Source organism: Emys orbicularis, chromosome 9, assembly GCF_028017835.1.
Source record: "Emys orbicularis isolate rEmyOrb1 chromosome 9, rEmyOrb1.hap1, whole genome shotgun sequence".
Lineage (NCBI taxonomy): Eukaryota > Metazoa > Chordata > Testudines > Emydidae > Emys > Emys orbicularis.
Genome location: NC_088691.1, coordinates 14,583,658 through 14,602,797, shown reverse-complemented (window position 1 = coordinate 14,602,797; position 19,140 = coordinate 14,583,658). Strand labels below are relative to the sequence as shown.

Genomic DNA, 19,140 nt, shown 5'->3' with positions numbered 1-19,140 from the left:
CACAGATTTTGGTTTCCAGCTGTGCAAAAAGTATCTTCTTCCAATGAAAAATTGAGTAGAAGTTGTGAGTGGAAGTTAATAGGAAAGGTTAATAAGAGCTGATTAAGAGCTGTGCCACAAAAGAAGTGACTATTGCCTTTATTTAAATCTGATCGCAATGTCCATGCCTTTCAGACAGCCTGTCATTTATTGATTGTACCAGAGAGGGGTTTTTTTTGGAAGTTTAATAAGCAGAAATGGGAAAAAAGAAACCTGGAAAGCTAGTCACAGTTACATACTGTAAATACCTGCCAATGGCTGAGTTTGATTGCACAATCAAGTCTAAAGTCTATTCCATACACGTATTTTATTAAAATAAAAATGAAATTGACGTTAATGGGGGTTTTGTCTGAGCAAGGACAGCGGTACTCCTTACTAAAGCCTTTAATGTGTGCAAGGACATTTTTTCTGCACACAAATCCCTCCCCCGTGTTGGCTCAAGCAAATCAGGTGTGTTTCTAATTAGCTACTCGAGTGTGCAATCACTTGATACATATACAAATGTGTTGTTATGAATATACACTTGCACATTTTGGAAATGCAAGTAAGAAAGCCCTTTGAAAATTTGGCCCATCATGTATATTCTTATAGCGCTGCACATCTGTAGACTTTCATGTAGACTATGCCTGTTGACCTACTCACTTGAGTGGTTATGCTTCACTAGCGAGGAACACCCACAACTCATTGTTGCAAAATCTATTTTCAGGTGGCTTGAATTTTGTATTTGTTTCTTATAGGCCAGTCATTTATTATGCTTGTAAATTAATGCATGGTTGGTTCATGTACATAATGATGAGACTTTGGGGGAACAAGTCAGCTAAAAATCCACTACAAGAACTATATGGTTCTGGCACTAATTCACTGAAGAATCTCCCAACCCATATTTTTAGTCCCTTGGTAGGTTAATGGTTAATAAACCATACTGGGTTCAATATTAACCAGACACAGTCACTATACATGTGACTCACAATACATGAGTTGTGAATGTGCTGGTGTAACAGGAATGCAGTGCTGGATGATTAACTACAGAAAAGGAACTAGGGAATTCGGCACATTTGAAAATCCCTCTTGGGGGCCTATCTGCATGTTTAGGTGCCTAAGTGCTGAATCATCATGTGTTTAACTGTTACTCTCTGCTGTACGTATATGAGCAAAGATTTATTATGTATCCAGTAGTATTTTATTTCAGGATTCATTGGACAGATTGGCAGATGCTTGCTTTTGCACTGACAGTTATTGTCAAAGGATAGATTGTTATATAGACTCTCTTACTATCTTATTTACATTAATAGAATCAATATGTTGGCAATTTATTTTGAATATAATTAGTTATTCTGACCCTGGTCTGCAGTAATTGATAGGAAAGTTGTTTTAAAAAGTCATAATAAAATATGATAATGAGATAGTAGTTTTAGAAATAAGTTACCAGTATTGCCAGTTACCTTTGATACATTTTATGGGCAGTCTCCATTATTCACAATACTTTAATTTCTTTTCTATTAATAATTAGTGGTTCTAGATCGGGGTAGGCAACCTATGGCACATGTGCCGAAGGCGGCACGCGAGCTGATTTTCAGTGGCACTCACACTGCCCGGGTCCTGGCCACTGGTCCGGGGGCTCTGCATTTTAATTTAATTTTAAATGAAGCTTCTTAAACATTTAAAAAACCTTATTTACTTTACATACAACAATAGTTTAGTTATATATTATAGACTTATAGAAAGAGACCGTCTAAAAACGTTAAAATGTATTACTGGCACGCGAAACCTTAAATCAGAGTGAATAAATGAAGACTCGGCACGCCACTTCTGAAAGGTTGCCGACCCCTGTTCTAGCTGTTCATCTGGAAGCAAAAGAAACCTCCCCAAAAGAAGCAAAGTGAACAAATGTGGGAGGAAATAATCCTCAAGAGGACAGAGGGATAGTTCAGTGGTTTGAGCATTGGCCTGCTAAGCTCAGAGTTGTGAGTTCAATGCTTGAGGGGGCCATTTAGGGATCTGGGGCAAAAATCTGTCTGGGGATTGGTCCTGCTTTGAGCAGGGGGGGGGTTAGACTAGAGAACCTCCTGAGGTCCCTTTCAAACCTGATATTCTATGAATGAGTCTGGACTGTGCTATAAACACATTTTATTTAAAACTGCCCATAAATTTCTCAGTGTTCATTACAAAAATTAAAGAACAGGTTAAAATCAGTGCAAAAAATTAACTTCAGAGTAACTATATGGGGGATGGGAAGATAGGAAAAAACCAACAGCTAGAGAAAAGTAAGCATACTTCTCCCCAGGCTCTCCATGCTGGAAGGAGATGGCAGCTCAGTATCTTGGACATCTCAGGTTACCAAGCCACCTCTCCTACTGGAACAAGCCAGGAAGCAGAATAGGTGCAAAAGATGAAGGTGCCATCTGCTCACACTGCTTCCTCCACCTGGTCAACTCCAAAAGAAGAGAGGTGGTGGCTCAGTAACCTTCACTGGCCCAGGTTACCAAGCCACTATCTGTCCTTCTGGAGCGGAGTCCCAGGGGCTTCCAGTACTTCTTTTTTTAGGGATCAGAGCACCGACATACGCTTATCATAGAATCATAGAATATCAGGGTTGGAAGAGACTTCAGGAGGTCATCTAGTCCAACCCCCTGCTCAAAGCAGGACCAATCCCCAACTAAATCATCCCAGCCAGGGCTTTGTCAAGCCTGACCTTAAAAACCTCTAAGGAAGGAGATTCCACCACCTCCCTAGGTAACCCATTCCAGTGCTTCACCACCCTCCTAGTGAAAAAGTTTTTCCTAATATCCAACCTAAACCTCACCCACTGCAACTTGAGACCATTACTCCTTGTTCTGTCATCTGCTACCACTGAGAACAGTCTAGATCCATCCTCTTTGGAACCCCCTTTCAGGTAGTTGAAAGCAGCTATCAAATCCCCCCCTCATTCTTCTCTTCTGCAGACTAAACAATCCCAGTTCCCTCAGCCTCTCCTCATAAGTCATGTGCTCCAGCCCCCTAATCATTTTTGTTGCCCTCTGCTCAACTCTTTCCAATTTTTCCAAATCCTTCTTGTAGTGTGGGGCCCAAAACTGGACACAGTACTCCAGATGAGGTCTCACCAATGTCGAATAGAGGGGAATGATCACGTCCCTCGATCTGCTGGCAATACCCCTACTTATACAGCCCAAAATGCCGTTAGCCTTCTTGGCAACAAGGGCACACTGTTGATTCATATCCAGCTTCTCATCCACTGTAACCCCTAGGTCCTTTTCTGCAAAACTGCTGCCTAGCCATTCGGTCCCTAGTCTGTAGCAGTGCATGGGATTCTTCCGTCCTAAGTGCAGGACTCTGCACTTGTCCTTGTTGAACCTCATCAGATTTCTTTTGGCCCAATCCTCTAATTTGTCTAGGTCCCTCTGTATGCTATCCCTACGCTCCAGCGTATCTACCACTCCTCCCAGTTTAGTGTCATCTGCAAACTTGCTTAGGGTGCAGTCCACGCCATCCTCCAAATCATTATTGAAGACCGACCCTCATGCAAGTGTATGTTTGTGTGTATGTGTGTACGTGTGTGTACATGTGTGAATATTCCACTACATTACCTTCCTTTAACAGGCAGCCTCGCATTTACATGTAGACTAATTCATTACTAACATAAACACGGCTACCTAGTGTAATGTACTGGATTTTCTTAACATAATCAGTATTTTCTTGTACTTGAGTGGTCTAAAATTTAGGTGAACCAGCTAGAGGTAGAGCCTCAATGCCTGATTCTTATCACCCTCCTAGCGGTGTTCATCATGAGTAACTCTGCTGAATTTACACTGCTCAGGTTAGAGTCAGGCCCCAGGTTTCTAGCCAGCATTAATTTACTTACTTGTCTTTTTAATTATTTTAAATCTATCTACCTAAGGCTCTAGGTGCCCTAACTCATCATTAATAATTGCAGCACTGGAGTGAATTTCTCTCTTGATGATGGACGTGGAATAAACAGGGCCCATAAAAATTAAGCCAGATTTAAAAACACAGCCAACCAATCCCCGCCCCCCTGCAGAATTTGAGGGTTTCTAAAACAACTAGCCTTGCTAATCTCTGAGAAATATTACTGAATAATGCAGTTTCAGGCATCTTCTTTATTGCTCACGTTGCATTTGAGCAGTGAAAGAATCCTCCCCATTCAACCAGGCACATAACAACTGACCTGATCGGGCAGGAGCTGTTCAGTCGCCTGTGGGACCAGGAAAAAAAAAAACGCCATGTAGAAACATCCTTCCTTGCAGGAGAAGGAAAGTGACACAGGAAGAAAGACTAGATGCTCCCTGCTCTCAGCGGCTGGGAATTCCTCCCCTCAAAAGGCCAGAGAAAATCCTTTCTAACTCCAGGCTTGGGGAGTAGAGAGAGACATAGCACAGAGATATAAATAGGAGATGAGGGCCTCGTTCCTGCCTTCATGAATTATTGGGTGTTCCTGTCTGCAGGTACTGGCGAATTTATCAGTTCTTTGCTTTTTGAGAAGTAGCCCAGTGCTATAGTCACTTTGAAAGATCTTTGCCTGATCTGGGAATTGGGCCAAAACTTAGATTGCATTCTAAATTACCCCTTATGGAGGATCAGAGAGACATTACACCAGGTGTTCACTGTGTGCATTCCATTGGGAAGCAAAACCCCAGCTGTCTCCAGAAGTATTGCGTGCAGGAACAAGTAAGCAACAATAGAAGATAGTGCTATGGATTTATACAGTGGTTGTGATTAAAGATCAGCATCTGCCACCATTCAGTACCATGGGAGATGCCATCATTTCTCTCTATACTTAGAACAGGAAATAAGTTGTTATCTCATGTATTTTGGGTGGTATCTAAAGGTTGACTTTTGAATGCTGACCACTCCCTTCAAAGATATTAAAACACTTTCAAAGGCCATATTGACACTAATGAAAAAGGTGTGTTTTAATAAATTAGATGATATGTTAATGAATTCATGAACTAACGTGTGTTAACACACGCACGTTAAAATCCTAGTGTAGATGAGGCAAATTGTAGTTTTAACATGTTAGCTGGGCAAGGTAAACCCCAGGGCTAACGTATGTTAAAACTACAACCTGCCTTGTTTACACTAGGATGGTAAAAGTGATAGTTAACACTCTAGCTCAGGGGTTCTCAACCTTTTTCTTTCTGAGCCCCCCTCACCTGCTATTAAAAACTCCACGGCCAAGCTGTGCCACAGCACCTGTTTTTCTGCATATAAAAGCCAGGGCTGGGGTTAGGGGGTACCAAGCAGGACAATTGCCTGGGGCCCCATGCCACAGGGGGCCCCCGGCGAAGCTAAGTTGCTCAGGCATCAGCTTCAGCCCCGAGTAGCAGGGCTCAGGGCCCCGGACTGCAGTCCTGCATGGCAGGGCTTTGACTTTCTGCCCTGGGCCCCAGCGAGTCTAACGCTGGTCATTCTTGGCGGACCCTCTGAAACCAGCTCGCGGCTCTCCAGGGGGCCCCAGACCCATGGTTGGGAACGACTGCACTAGCTAACATGTTAAAAAATGCACCTTTTCCCTTAGTGTAGACATGGCCAAAGTGTTTATTAATTACATCCTCACAGTCCCCCATGTGAGGGGTATTATTATTCCCATTTCATAACTGGAGAGTCTAAGGCTCAGGGAGACTAAGGGACTTCGGGTACAGCCACACTTTGAGCTGCAGAGGGGAGGGGAATTCCCAGCTTGAGGAGACATACCCATTCTGGCTCTGATCGAACGAATGCGCTACAAATAGAAGCATCGTTTCAGCTCGAGGGAGCAGCTGTCGAGTCCATGCCTAGCGTCTTGGATGGGTACATACTTAGGGGGGCTAGCCCTGCCGGCCTTGCCTACCCTCTATTTTTAGCACGCTTATTTGGCCAGAGCTAGCGTGGGTCTGTCTTCTTGATCTGGGAATTACGGGCAGAGTTAGGGGCAGAGTTCGGAACAGAACCACGTCTCATCCTCCCCCGTCCTTTTTCTCTCAGACCAATGCTGCCCCCGTGCTGAGAATGGTCTTCATCCCATTCCCAAAAGCGTGATGCTATTTAAGCACAAGTGGCCAGAATCATTCGAAGCAGAACATTATTCCTTTCTGTGGGTTACTTTAACGCAGTGAAGTGTATCAGCACTTTCAAACATTACATATGACAGCGGAGAGGCTGCCTCTCCCTGAATTCCCTGATCCTCCCCTTTGCTGCATCTTACCTTCTTAAAGTGGTTCTACTAAAGACTCTTTTATCAAGGGAGGGTTTATGGTGCTTGTAGGGCTTGGGTTCTTTTTTTTTTTTTTTCCTAATAAAGTATTTTGTTCTCACAACTAAAATGTGTTAAACCTGCTTTCAGTTAGCCTCACTGCTGTGAAAACCAGATCAGATCCAGGGAGGGGAGGATTCCCTAGCTGGGCAGGAAAGAAAGAACAGGAGCACACTTCAAAAGGAAGAGACTAAATAAAAGCCTATGGAAAGAGGCTTACCCTACATTGGGGAGAAGAGCCATTGTCTAGGCCTCAATGGCTGGTGGGTTTAAAGCCTTGAGCAAAGCATCTCCAGTGTGCGCTCAGTGGGAGGTGCTGCTGCTAATTGGCAGAAGTAGTGGGGATGGCTCATTGGAGGACAGTACTTGCCTTGGTGCTTTGCACTGCTGGTCAGATTTAAATGTTGACTCAGGTTCAGAGATTGGGAGCAGTTTAACTCTCTTTTCCAGCCCATGGAAGGGGTAAAGGGTGGAATATACCTCCAGCCATATTGCTTCCCTTGCTAGCAGTAAGAGCTGGGCTGGGGTAAGTGACTTGCTCATGATCTCTCAGGACAGAGTGGGAACAGGAGCCAGATCTTGTGCTGTAACCACAGGACCATCTTCCCTCCGTTCTAAGCACAGCTCTATTGTAAATCTCAACAGAGTGATGGATTCTATGTCATATGAGTTGAAAACTATTATACAGAAGTGGTGGGGAAGGGAAAGGAGGTGGCCACATGGCTTTGCCCACCTCCTGCCACACTGTTTGGCAGAGCCAATCCTATAAAAGGCTGTAGCAGTGGAGACTCTGGAGTGTATTTGGCTGGGGCACAGGACTCAGAATCGGAGGTGAGAGGTGCTGCTAATCAGCAGAAGTGGAGGGGATGCCATTAGTGGATGGCTCATTGGAGGACAGCACTTGCCTTGGTGGGCTGCTCTGCTAGTCAGATGTAAACATTGACTCAGGTTCAGAGATTGGGAGCAGTTTAACTCTCCTCTCAGTGGGAAGTCACCCCACTGCCATCATCCCTATGCAGCCACCTTTTTGTGCCACTCTCGAGGTGCAAAGGGACCAGAAAGCAGCTACATCCTGCCAGCGGAGAATTTCATCCACCTTGGGAGAACTTACATCACCAGGCCACCCACCCAGGCCTGAGGTAGGGGATATGTCACGGGGCAGGGAGGACTGCTCCTGGAGAAGGTTGTACTCTGGCCACCGGGCTATGGTCTCTTGTTGGCTGTTCCTAGATGGCTTAGATAAGAGCAGACATTCAGCTACGCTAACCGATGCTTGGGTCAGGGCTGATACAGCTCTGTCCTCAGAATCTGGGTCACTCTGACAGGCTCTTTCTCTGCTGCACTGAGTGGAAACTCAGCACAGCTGAGAACCTTGCACTTAGTCTGAAGGAGAATGTGCAAAAATGAAGCTAAATGAGAAATCCAGATTTTAGTGACAAAAATGTGAGGAAAGCAAATGGCTTTGCATTCCATAATCTGCCCGGAACCTACACACAAGGAACCTGTCCCTACCCATCTACCTTGTATATGGGCCAGGAGGTAGAAGCACAGGGATTGTTCTGCCTTTACTCTCCTGAAAGTGTCTGGTTGCCCCAAAAGAAGGTAGGAAGCAGTAAGGGGGAGGCAGGAACAAAGACATGGCAAAAATGAAGCTAAACATCAATTAACTTTAATTAGATTTCTAGCATTGAAATTTCAGACTCTATCGCTGCCCTAAATGCTTCAATAAAAAAGGTCTGAAACCAGGAGGCAATGCACACAAAAGGGGCAATATTAAATAGGATTTGCATATTGTCTCCCCAGCGATGCCAACAAACATGTCAGGTTAGCAGCAAGAAGTAATTGACTTAAACTGCAGACAAGGAGATTTAGGTTAGAGATTAGGAAAAACTTTCTAACTATGAGGATAGTTAAGCACTGGAATAGGTTACTGAGGGAGGTTGTGGAATATCCATCATCAATGGTTTTTAAGAACAGGTTAAACAAACACCTCTCGGGGATGGCCGAGGTTTACTTGATCCTGCCACAGCATGGGGGACTGGACTAAATGACCTCTCAAGGTCCCGTCCAGCCCTACATTTCTATGATTCTATAATACAGTAACATCTTATTTGCCATGTGACTGCACAGCAGTTAGCTGTTAAAACAAATACAATCTGAAATGGTGCATTCAGCAGCAACTCTGTTCAACTGTTGGATAAACTTGTTCCAAAAATCCCCAACTCAAGCCTCTTTTATCCCTACTTGTCTGGTTATATACATGCTAATAAAGGCATTTAAAAATTAATCTCCCCCTCGTTGACACAAAATGGAATCCAGAGGAGGCAAATGTGACAGTCATTTCACAGCCAAGGCTCACAATGGCACCTGGGGAAACGTGCACCTTTACTTTCAGTTTCATAATAGACTTTTCAGCTCATGGGAGATAAAGGAGAGTCGTCATGTAAATGAGACACCTGTTCCTAATAATTAGTGGTTACAGAGCATTTTTCATCTTCAAAGTGTTTTCCACACGCTCATTATCCCCACCTCTGAGAGTGCTGAGTGCTGTAGGTCGCTATCCCCCTTTCTGCAGATGGAGAAAGGATAAGAGCATTTCAGGAAGACACCCGAAGCCTGCAGATGATTGGGGGAGGCTTTGAAGTCTATGTTGACTTGAAAATAGCAGGGTTGTCTTCCCTGATTACAGAGACCCAGGTGGCCTCCCTAAGGCCTGCTGGCTCCTGCTGTTCCACTCCAGTGCCAGCCCAGCAGAGCTGGGCAACTCCGTTGGGCTGGATCTTCAGTCAGACCTCAGGGGACATGTCTGACCTTTGGATAACTGAGCATTGCGGTTAAATGCGATTCAAATCATTAAGCTTTGACTGCACAAGAATAAGGCATAGCTGTTCATTTTCCAAACTAAATGAAAAGTGTTTCAATTTGTCACTAACTGGAAAGCTAAAGCCTTGCTAACCCAGCTTCCTAAATACAAGGGAACGAACCCACTGGATGAAACAAAAGACAGACTGAGGGACAGGTTTTTGTTTTTCTACCAGCGCAGTCTCGGTGTGTGTGATGCTCACAAAGCTGCTGTTCTCTCTGCAGACAAAGGTTCATAAGTGCAGTCGTGTTGAGGTAAAGCACCCGGGGCTCGGCAATACACAACAGGCATAGCCTTCTGAGCTGTGCTAGTCCCAGAAGGATGTGGCTGAGGGCTCTACATCAAACCAGCTTATTCAAAGAAAAGCTGGCTTGAAAAAGGGGGCAAACTTTCTCCTCACCAAGGCCTGCTTTTTGGGAGCACCTTGCAGAGCTGGGATTAGTTTTCCCTGCTGCAAGCCCTTGATACAGAGGCATCTTCCATGGTCCAGCAGCTGCAGAGGTTAATTTTACCTGCATCACGTCCCAAAGGAAGTGACATTGCTTATAACACACTCTCCAACAGGCTCAATCCCAGCGTGCGACTACAGCTTTAGTATTGACTTTTCTCTTTGTCACTTGGCTCTCTTTAGTATGCATTTTTAAAATGACTATATCTGCTTTATTGGCTGCTACATGCCTAGATGACTAGGGCAGTTGCAGATGACCTAATTATAGATAACAGTGTTGAAGTTTCTTGACCTGGAGAGAAATACTGAGAGTTTAGGATTTCACTGCAGTGTAATAATACTATGCCCTGAGCTAGCAACTCTCAAAGTGTCTCATAAAGCCTCACCCTGTGAGATAGGTAATATTATTATTCCTGTTTCATAGCTGGTAGAACTGAGGCACAGAGAAGTTTGGTGACTTGCTCAGGTCACACGCGTCAGGTCAGTGGGCGGGCAAGGATATGACCCAGGAGTCCTGATTTCCAGTCCTCTTCACTCCACTCCTTCCTCCCCAAAAGTCAGACCATAAAATCACTGTTTTCTAAGGTTTAAAACACATACAAGTAGAATGGACAGGGCTCAAAAAAGTTGAATGGGCTGGGCAGGCCTGAGTTACTATTTCAGCATTAAGAAATCCTAATTGTTTTTTAAATATAGCAATAATAAAACAGTTACCTAGTGTCTTTTGTGCCTATTACTCAAAGTGATGTACACATGATATGCAAACATAAAAGTAGCAGCACATTTAACTAGACAGCAGTTGATTGGCTGGTAGCAGATATTTTAAAACTAAATCCAGAGCTTAGGAGAAGTAGACCTTGTTGGGGTTGTAACACTCCATAAATGTGGTGATATTAGGCCTTTATCATGAAATATGCCCTGGTGAAAAGGCATAACATGTCAGTGCATCTTTTGGCCTGAAGTCAATGGCAAAACTCTCACTGGTTTCCATGTTGCAGGATCAGCCGCTTAGGGCCAGGAAAGTTAATGGGAGTTTTGCCATTGACTTGAATGAGAGTAGGATCAAGCCCCATGGCAACTTTGGAGACAGAGTTCCTCCAGCAGGGATGACAGCTTCTGGAGCTCCAGTGCATCCTGCTTCTGTTCCACTTTTTTACAAGGGTAAAGGGCAAATGTCTCCTCATGCAAAGCCAGCTCTGTACTCTTTTCTGGGAGCCAGCACCAGTGTTGCTGGTAGCCTTGTGTCATCCCAGTGCTCAGGATGCACTCCTGCCTTACAAATGCACGAAGAAGGGATGGAAGATCCTTGTATCCTCTCCTCACAAACATATGCACCCACATTGTGCAGAGCACAATACATCCCTTATTGTTCACAAAGATTACAGGGAGAAGGAAGAAATGGCTGTCAGCCTGCAAGCAGAAAGCAAGGTGCACACTAGATCAGCATATGCAGGTTGTTAGCTCAGGACAAAGCAGAAATGTTCTGCTGTGTTTACGCAAAGTAAATATGTTCACCCCAAATACCATTGCGTAACCATTTGGTGTATAGACTAGTTGGGAGTGGCAGTGAAAAAAACACTCTCCATGCAATGGAACAAATTTTTTTAAAAAAAATAGATTACAAAATGAGACTAAAAATAAATATCTAGAGATTGTAAAACAAATTTAAACAGAGATTTTTTATTTTGCAGTTTATTAACGTCGTGCATATTTAAAAAAAAAAAAACATTAAAATGAACGTTAAGGGAAACTTACCCCATAGACTAGTTCACCCACCATGCCATTCCATATCTTAGACTCAGGGTCCCTAGCTCCGTATTTCCCATCTCCAACAATTGACAGTTTGTATTTTATTCCAACATGTTTTGCTATTTCATAAGCTAAGTCTACACAATATCCTTCATATCTCTCATTCCCTTCTAGTTGTTCATGGTTTTTCTTATACATTACATATGGCGATTCCTTTGAAACAAAAGCAAAGATCAAAAGTCTATAAATATAACACATGCCTTTAAAATATGCAAAACGAGAGCTGTTATTAGCATTATTTTATGTTATTGGCAAATATCAACAATATTTCCTGGGCTGCTCTTATATAGTAATTGGAAAGATTTCCAAGTCAGCTTCACACAGACATTAAAGGCTTCCTGGCAAGACAGAATAGTTTAGTTTAACAATCCTTAGAAGCGCAACTGAAATTCATCAATGGCCAGATCCTGCAAACACACATGCAATTCGCTTTAATCACAAGAGTATTCCCACTAAGGCAATGGGGCTACTCACATGAGTAAACTTACAGTCTTTTTTCAGGATCAGGCCTGAATCTCCAGTAGATCAAAGATAAGCACACCATAATAATGCAGTACTTAGCTTATAAAGCAGTGATGTACCTGCTCCTGCTCCCATTGAAGTCAATGGCAAAATCCCCACTTATTTAAATGGTGCAGGATAACGCTGATGCTTGGATTTTCAAAGAAGCCTGAGGCATTTAGGTGCCCAGCTCCACCACAGATCACCTAACTCCCGTAGACTTCTTTGAAAATCCCAGCTGAAAGGCTGAGTGTGTCTCACTAAATTATAGTCAAGTAAAATATGATCCTTCTAGCAATGTCATGAAACTGACTCATGCTCAGGACAATTGTAACAGGCACCAAAGGCACAAATAATACTGTATTACAGACCACATAAGCAATAGGCTTTAGAACTGACACAGATAACACTGACTATGAGATATAAGAAGAGCATTATTCTCCACAAGCATTGGATGTCTTTACATATTGTCAAACCATTTCCAATTCACCGTGGGCCAGATTGTGCTATCCTTACTCAATCAACAGGAGCTGTGCCTGAGTGAGGGCTGCAAGATTTGGTCCTACAGCAGTAGGGGCCAGATCCTGCAATCATGTACATACATAAGTAACTTTACTCACGTGAGGAGTTCCACTGAGTTCAAGTAACTGAGAAGAAGGAAAGCACAATGTTGAGATCAGTGGGACTCCTCCCGTGAGTACATTTACTCATGTGTGTAAGTGTTAGCAGGATCAAGCCCTCCGTACATCTCTGGAGGTTGCTGAACTTCTCAGTCACTTGAAGTCACACAGCATTCAACATTGGGCCTTCTAATAAATCTCAGAATACACGTGTCTTCCCACCTAAGCACATACTGACTAAGAACATGCAACTTACCAGGATGGTAGTGACTACTATTGTTCTATTCTCCACAGATGAAGTGTCATTAGACACTTGCTGGTCTAGTGCTGGCACAAATCTTTCATATTCATTCCAGTAACCAGCCTACAAAAGCAGAGAGTGTTACCTAGTTACATATTTTTATAATGATTTTGGTGCATAAAACTGATGCTTAAATAGAGCTGCCCTTTTTATTTTAAAAAAGTGATTTTTATTTAGGATTTATTCAAGATACAGACAAATGAATATTGATCTAAAAGTTTTTCTAGGACCCCTCATCAGCTATTAGCAAGGTCATGGGACACTTTCTTGCCAACATCGGGCTGTGGGAACCTTTTGCTGAATTTTTACATTGTTCCATCACTGAGTGTGTAGCATGCAAATAGATATGCAAAAACTATGTGAAAGTAATGTATGGTTCCGTATATATATATTATTACATAATATATTTTATCAGAATACCCATGGAATAATTCCTGTATTTCTGCAACCAGGGAATACAACATAGGACAAGAAAATAAATTGCAGAATTCTTGAATGAACTACTTTTAATTTGCAGCCTTAACTGTCTCACTTGAACTCTGCCCTTAATCATTCTCAACCTGGTCTATTTCTAGCATACTAAATCTCTAACCGACTGCAAACAGCTACTATTTAAAGTAAAACCACTCCTTTCAAACAAAACAAAACACAAATATAAGCTGCTACAAATGTAGGTCAGGTAAAGGCAGGGGATAAAAATAACACTGGTCCTATTGCCGGAGGGGCAATATTTAGTTTTGGTCCAGTGACAAGGTTCAAGACCTGAAGTCATGTAGCTCTAGGCCGAGGAGCTGGGATTCTTGATAAACAGAAGCATCCATTTCTAGAGTAAGGGTACAATTTTCAAAAGTGCCTAAGTGGTTTAGGCGCATAAGTCCCATTGACTTTCAATGAGACTTTAAGGCCAAGTGCATAAGGGTCAGATTTTCAAAGGTATGTAGGTGCCTAAAGATGCAAATAGGCACCTACTGGAAGTTTTAATGTTAGGTGCTGAATTCGAATTGAAATCAATGGGATTTAAGCACCTAACCCTACTTAGGCCCTTTTGAAAATTCCACTAGGCACCTATTTGCATCTTTAGGCACCTAAATATTTTTCTAAATCTGGCCCCCAACCACTTTTGAAAATGGGACTTAGGCTACTAATTCACTTAGGCACTTCTGACTATTTTATCTTAGGCCATGAGATAATCGTACTTTGAACATCCTGATTAAAAACCAAATGCTGTTTTACACTATTTTAAGAGGTTTTTAAAATATATGGGTTCCAATTCTCTATTGCTCTGAGGCCTATAATGGAGAGGAAGGAGGAGATGAAAGGAATTTAGGAGAGAGGACTGGGCAAAGGATCTGAAGACACTACTGTAGGAGGAAATCAGAGTTGAGATGTGGCAGGGTAGGCACCTCAGATGTGAAGCTAAGGCGTTTGCTGTAGAAAGGTATTCAAGGAGTGAAGGTATTCAAGGGCAGGGGGGAAACATGAGCAGAATAACAAGGACAGAATGGAACTACATTCCTACAAAATTGCATAACTAAAGAATTAGGGAAGAGGAGAGATAAATGTAGTGGGAGGGGGATCTATCAGGTTTTATATCTTCACAACAGTTGTATGACATTGCTTGTTTTCGTGACTTTGCAGCAATACATATTTTTTAAGAAGCCCAAGGAGAATACATATTTTGAGAACTTACCTTCCGTGATCCAGTGGCTTTCGTTTCATACACGTCAATTGTGTAATTTGTTCTGCGTCCGTAGGTGTCAAACTGAATATTTCCAGTCATTCCTTGGACTTGTACCTTAAACAGGGAAATAGTAAAACAGTTACCTAGAACAATATTTCTATTTTTTCCCTCTTTTATGTCCTGAAAGAATTTACTATCTCTGTGATCATTTCCATTAATACCAGTGCCCTGTCCAGCGTCCAATAGGGCCATTTACATTCTGTCTACCTAAAATTCCCCAGTTCCAACTGTAAACATTATTATTCCTCACTGCCTATGAGCTGATGCAGAACTGCCACGTTCCATAACAAGGAAGGCTGCATTTCAGTGCTGAGTGAATCCTGCATATATATTATATTCAAGGTCCAATTCTGCCATGTTTATTCACACTTGGTGAAATTCCCTCCTTTTCAATGGGCCAACACAGGGTGCATGTACCACTGAAGTGCCACATAAACCCTCACAATTAGGGCTCAAGTAGAGTGACCAGATGTCCCAATTTTACAGGGACAGTCCCGATTTTTGAGCCTTTTGCTTATATAGGCTCCTATTGCCTCCCACCCCCGTCCCGATTTTTCACATTTGCTGTCTGGTCACCCTAGGCTCAAGTGGTACATACTGCATAAGCCTTGTGCTATAGGGCCAGATCCTGATACTCTTACACCGAGTAGCACCTTATTCCACAATTAGACCTGGTGAAGTCAATATAAGTGAAGGTATCAGACTCCAGCCCCATTAGAGGAAGAGTGGCAGAATTTTGTCTATACCTTGTAAAGAGATTGAGCTTTGTCTAGATGGATGATGCTACATAAATGTAAGTCGTTACCATTACTTACTCACATTAATAATTTTGAAGGAAGTATGAAGTACTTTGTTTCAAAGGCAAAAAAAATCTGTCTTTCTTGTTTCCCTAGTATTAAAGGAGGAGATACTTCAATTCATCAATTATCAATACTGACAAGCTTTCAGCTAAGACAGAAGAGGTAACTGTCAGAAACTTCAGTAGGATAACACTACTCTACAGCCAAAATGCTTCTGAAATAAATGTAGTCAAACTTTACTAATTCTGGGTCACTGAGAACGAAAATGATGCTTAAAATTGTTGATTGGCTCTAGTTTTCAAGATATGCTATTGGGTCAGTATATACGACCCTTGACTTGGGAATGGCGGAGGATAAGTGAGTTATAAAGGGAAGGGATCTCAATTTAAACCAGAAATGACTAAAATACATCTTTGACTGGATCTATGAATAAATCTATGACTGGGTTTGGACAGTACTTGCTTTTTAGGCAAAACAATGAATGATGCAATCTGAAGCTGGTATTGCGTCATACATGATATGAATTGCATCATGTTATTCCTAGAAGTCATGGATGATGCAATCATAACGAAGCTTACATCACTCTGCTGAACAAATTGCCCTATATCAGCTCTAGAAATCATACAGTGTCGTGCTCTCTTATTTGTCAGTGTTTGATTTTGCAAAGGGACACATTTCTGTTTAGCCAAAGTGAGCAGAGATGCCTCGTACTTGTGTGAACAGTGCAGATGACTTCTGCTATGTTTGTGGTGAAGTGACTTTTGCATCACAAAAGCACAGTATAACCACTATGGTTAAGAAAGCCTATCACCTTTATTTTGGCTGCAAAATTGGAGATCAGGATAAGAGGTGGGCCCCACACATATGCTGCAACACTTGTGCAACAAATCTTCGCCAGTGGTTGAACAGGAAAAGGAAATCTATGCCTTTTGCAGTGCCAATGATTTGGAGAGAGCCAACAGATCATACCAGCAATTGTTACTTCTGCATGGTGCCTCCAGTTGGGAAAGGTGTGTCAAAGAAGAAAAAGTGGACTGTGCATTATCCAAACATTCCATCAGCTATACGCCCAGTACCCCACGGAGAAGGACTGCCGGTTCCTGATGCACCAGAATCATTCTCACTTGAGTCAGACGAGGAAGAGGAAGAGGATGAAACTTCTGGTCCTGAACCATCAATGTCACAGGACCCACATTTTCTCCCATCCTCCTCCTCTGAACCACACCTCATAACACAAGGTGAACTGAATGACCTTGTCAGGGATTTGGAACTACCCAAGAGTAAGGCAGAGCTGTTGGGCTCCAGACTACAGCAGTGGAATCTCCTGGCAGGTGATGTTAGGGTTTCCATGTTCCGTGACTGTCAAAAGGATCTTGTCCCATTCTTCTTCATGGAAGGTGATCTTGTAGCCTGCAACAACATCAATGGTGTGATGGCAGCCCTCAACATCGTTCACAATCCAGATGAGTGGAGACTGTTCATTGATTCATCGAAGACGAGTCTTAAAGCTGTTTTACTGCATAATGGCAATGTTTTGCCATCAATTCCAGTTGGTCATGCAGTCCATATGAAGGAAACCTATGACAACATGAAACAACTTTTGAGGTGCATAAACTATGACCAACATCAGTGGCAGCTTTGTGGCGATTTGAAGGTTGTTGCTCTCTTGCTTGGTCTGCAGACTGGATACACAAAGTACTGCTGTTTTCTCTGCGAATAGGATAGTCGTGCAAGAGATTCCCACTACCTCAAGAAAGATTGGCCACTCCGACAGTCATTGGAGCCTGGGAGGAAAAGTGTTCAGCATCCACCACTTGTTGAATCAAGGAAGATTTTGTTACCACCCTTACACATCAAGCTGGGTCTGATGAAGAACTTTGTCAAGGCCATTGACAAAACACAAACAGCTTTCAAGTACCTCCGTGGAAAATTTCCAAGGTTAAGTGAAGCTAAGATAAAGGAAGGTGTCTTTGTTGGTCCTCAGATTTGTGAACTTCTTCGAGATGATGCATTTGACCATGCACTGCGTGGCAAGGAAAAGACGGCATGGAAAGCCTTCCAGTTAGTGGCAATAAATTTTCTCGGAAACAACAAGGTAGACAACTACAGGTTGTTGGTAGAAAACCTCCTCAAGGCATACAAAAGCCTTGGTTGCAACATGTCACTAAAGATACATTTTTTGCACTCTCATCTAGATTTTTTTCCACCGAACTGCGGAGCAGTGAGCGACGAGCACGGCGAGCGATTTCACCAGGACATTGCAACAATGGAGAAACGCTATCAGGGCAAATGGAGCCCATCAATGCTTGCAGACTATTGTTGGACAGTGACAAGAGATGCTCCATTTAATGAATACAAGAGACAAGCCAAGAAGCGCCGAGTAGACACTGAATAGGACTAAACTATGTACATAATAGTTTTTTGCCTTTTGTTTCATAATAAATTTTATTTATATAACCCTTTTGCTGATTTTTAAAGTGTTACATAAACAGGACAGGTGAAATATTATCATGTAAAGCAACCATAAACACATGAAAAGACCTAGGTTTACAATTTATGATTAAAACTCTACTATCTACACAATATACATAGACATAAAATGTAAAAACTTAAATATCTTAGAAACAGTAGCCAATCAGTTGTTTTAATTGTCATATTTGAATTCAGCACATCAAAATACATAATAAATAGCATATTTTATCTCTGAAGCAGACGACTTCTCAAAAATTGTAGACCAGTGTAATTTATGTTAAATTTTAGGGAAATTTTATAGCGGTAATAAGAGTTGGGCGACAGAACAATTTGCTAAGGAGGCTGTAGAATCATAGTCACTAGAGATGTTCAAAGCTGGTCACTGATCTGCCAAGGATGGTTTAGAGATGATGTAATCGATCTTGTCAGGATGCACAGTGATGGATCACATAATTCAGTAAAATCCCTTTGCCCCAGATTTATTCAGTGGGCCAAATTCAGAGGTGATGTATAAAGAGTGTAAATTATGTGTCTGTAAGTGGATGTGAGTCAATGTTAGGGTAATTTGTGATTTGATGGGACTGGAAAAAGATGTAGTTTCATCATCCTTGACTTTCTTAGGTTCAGCTCAACTCATTATGATTCCAAACTTTATTGAACTTTTATTGCAAACATAGAAACCACAGAAGCCCTGATTCAGCCATCCAGGCCTATTCAGCATGTGCTTAACTTCAGGCATATGCTAATTCTGTTGATTTAAATGGAACTTAAGCATGTGCTTAAAGTTAATGTCACCCACTCCATAAATTTATCAAGCTCAGTCTTGAAGCCAGTTAGGTTTTTTTGCCCCTACTGCTCCCCTTGGAAGGCTGTTCCAGAACTTCACTCATCTGATGGTTAGAAAGCTTCATCTAATTTGAAGCCTAAACTCGTTGATGGCCAGGTTATATCCATTTGTTCTTGTGTCCATATTGGCACTTAGCTCCTCTCCCTCTCTGGTATTTGTCCCTCTTATGTATTTATATAAAAGCAATAATATCTCCCCTCAGCCTTTGTTTGCTTAGGCTAAACAAGCCAAGCTCCTTGAGTCTCCTCTTGGAAGGTAGGTTTTCCATTCCTCTGATCATCCTAGTAGCCCTTCTCTGCGCCTGTTCCAGTTTGAATTCATCTGTCTTAAACATGGGAGATCAGAATTGCACACAGTATTCCAGATGAGGTCTCACCAGGGCCTTGTATAATGGCAATAACACTTCCCTATTTCTACTGGATATACCTTGCATGATGCATTCTAGGATTGCA

General features: G+C 42.3%; 1 protein-coding gene across 2 annotated transcripts in view; it reads right to left on the bottom strand.

The window, feature by feature from the left end:
* Positions 1 to 19,140, bottom strand: part of GRIA3 (glutamate ionotropic receptor AMPA type subunit 3) — a 213,718-nt gene that overhangs the window by 70,625 nt on the left and 123,953 nt on the right. For both annotated transcript variants that reach the window (XM_065410618.1, XM_065410619.1), the window contains exons 8-10: positions 14,519 to 14,623; positions 12,784 to 12,891; positions 11,353 to 11,559 (exon numbers count right to left, since the gene is read on the bottom strand). In XM_065410618.1, the coding sequence (XP_065266690.1) occupies positions 11,353 to 11,559; positions 12,784 to 12,891; positions 14,519 to 14,623 (420 nt within the window). The remainder of the gene's footprint in view (positions 1 to 11,352; positions 11,560 to 12,783; positions 12,892 to 14,518; positions 14,624 to 19,140) is intronic.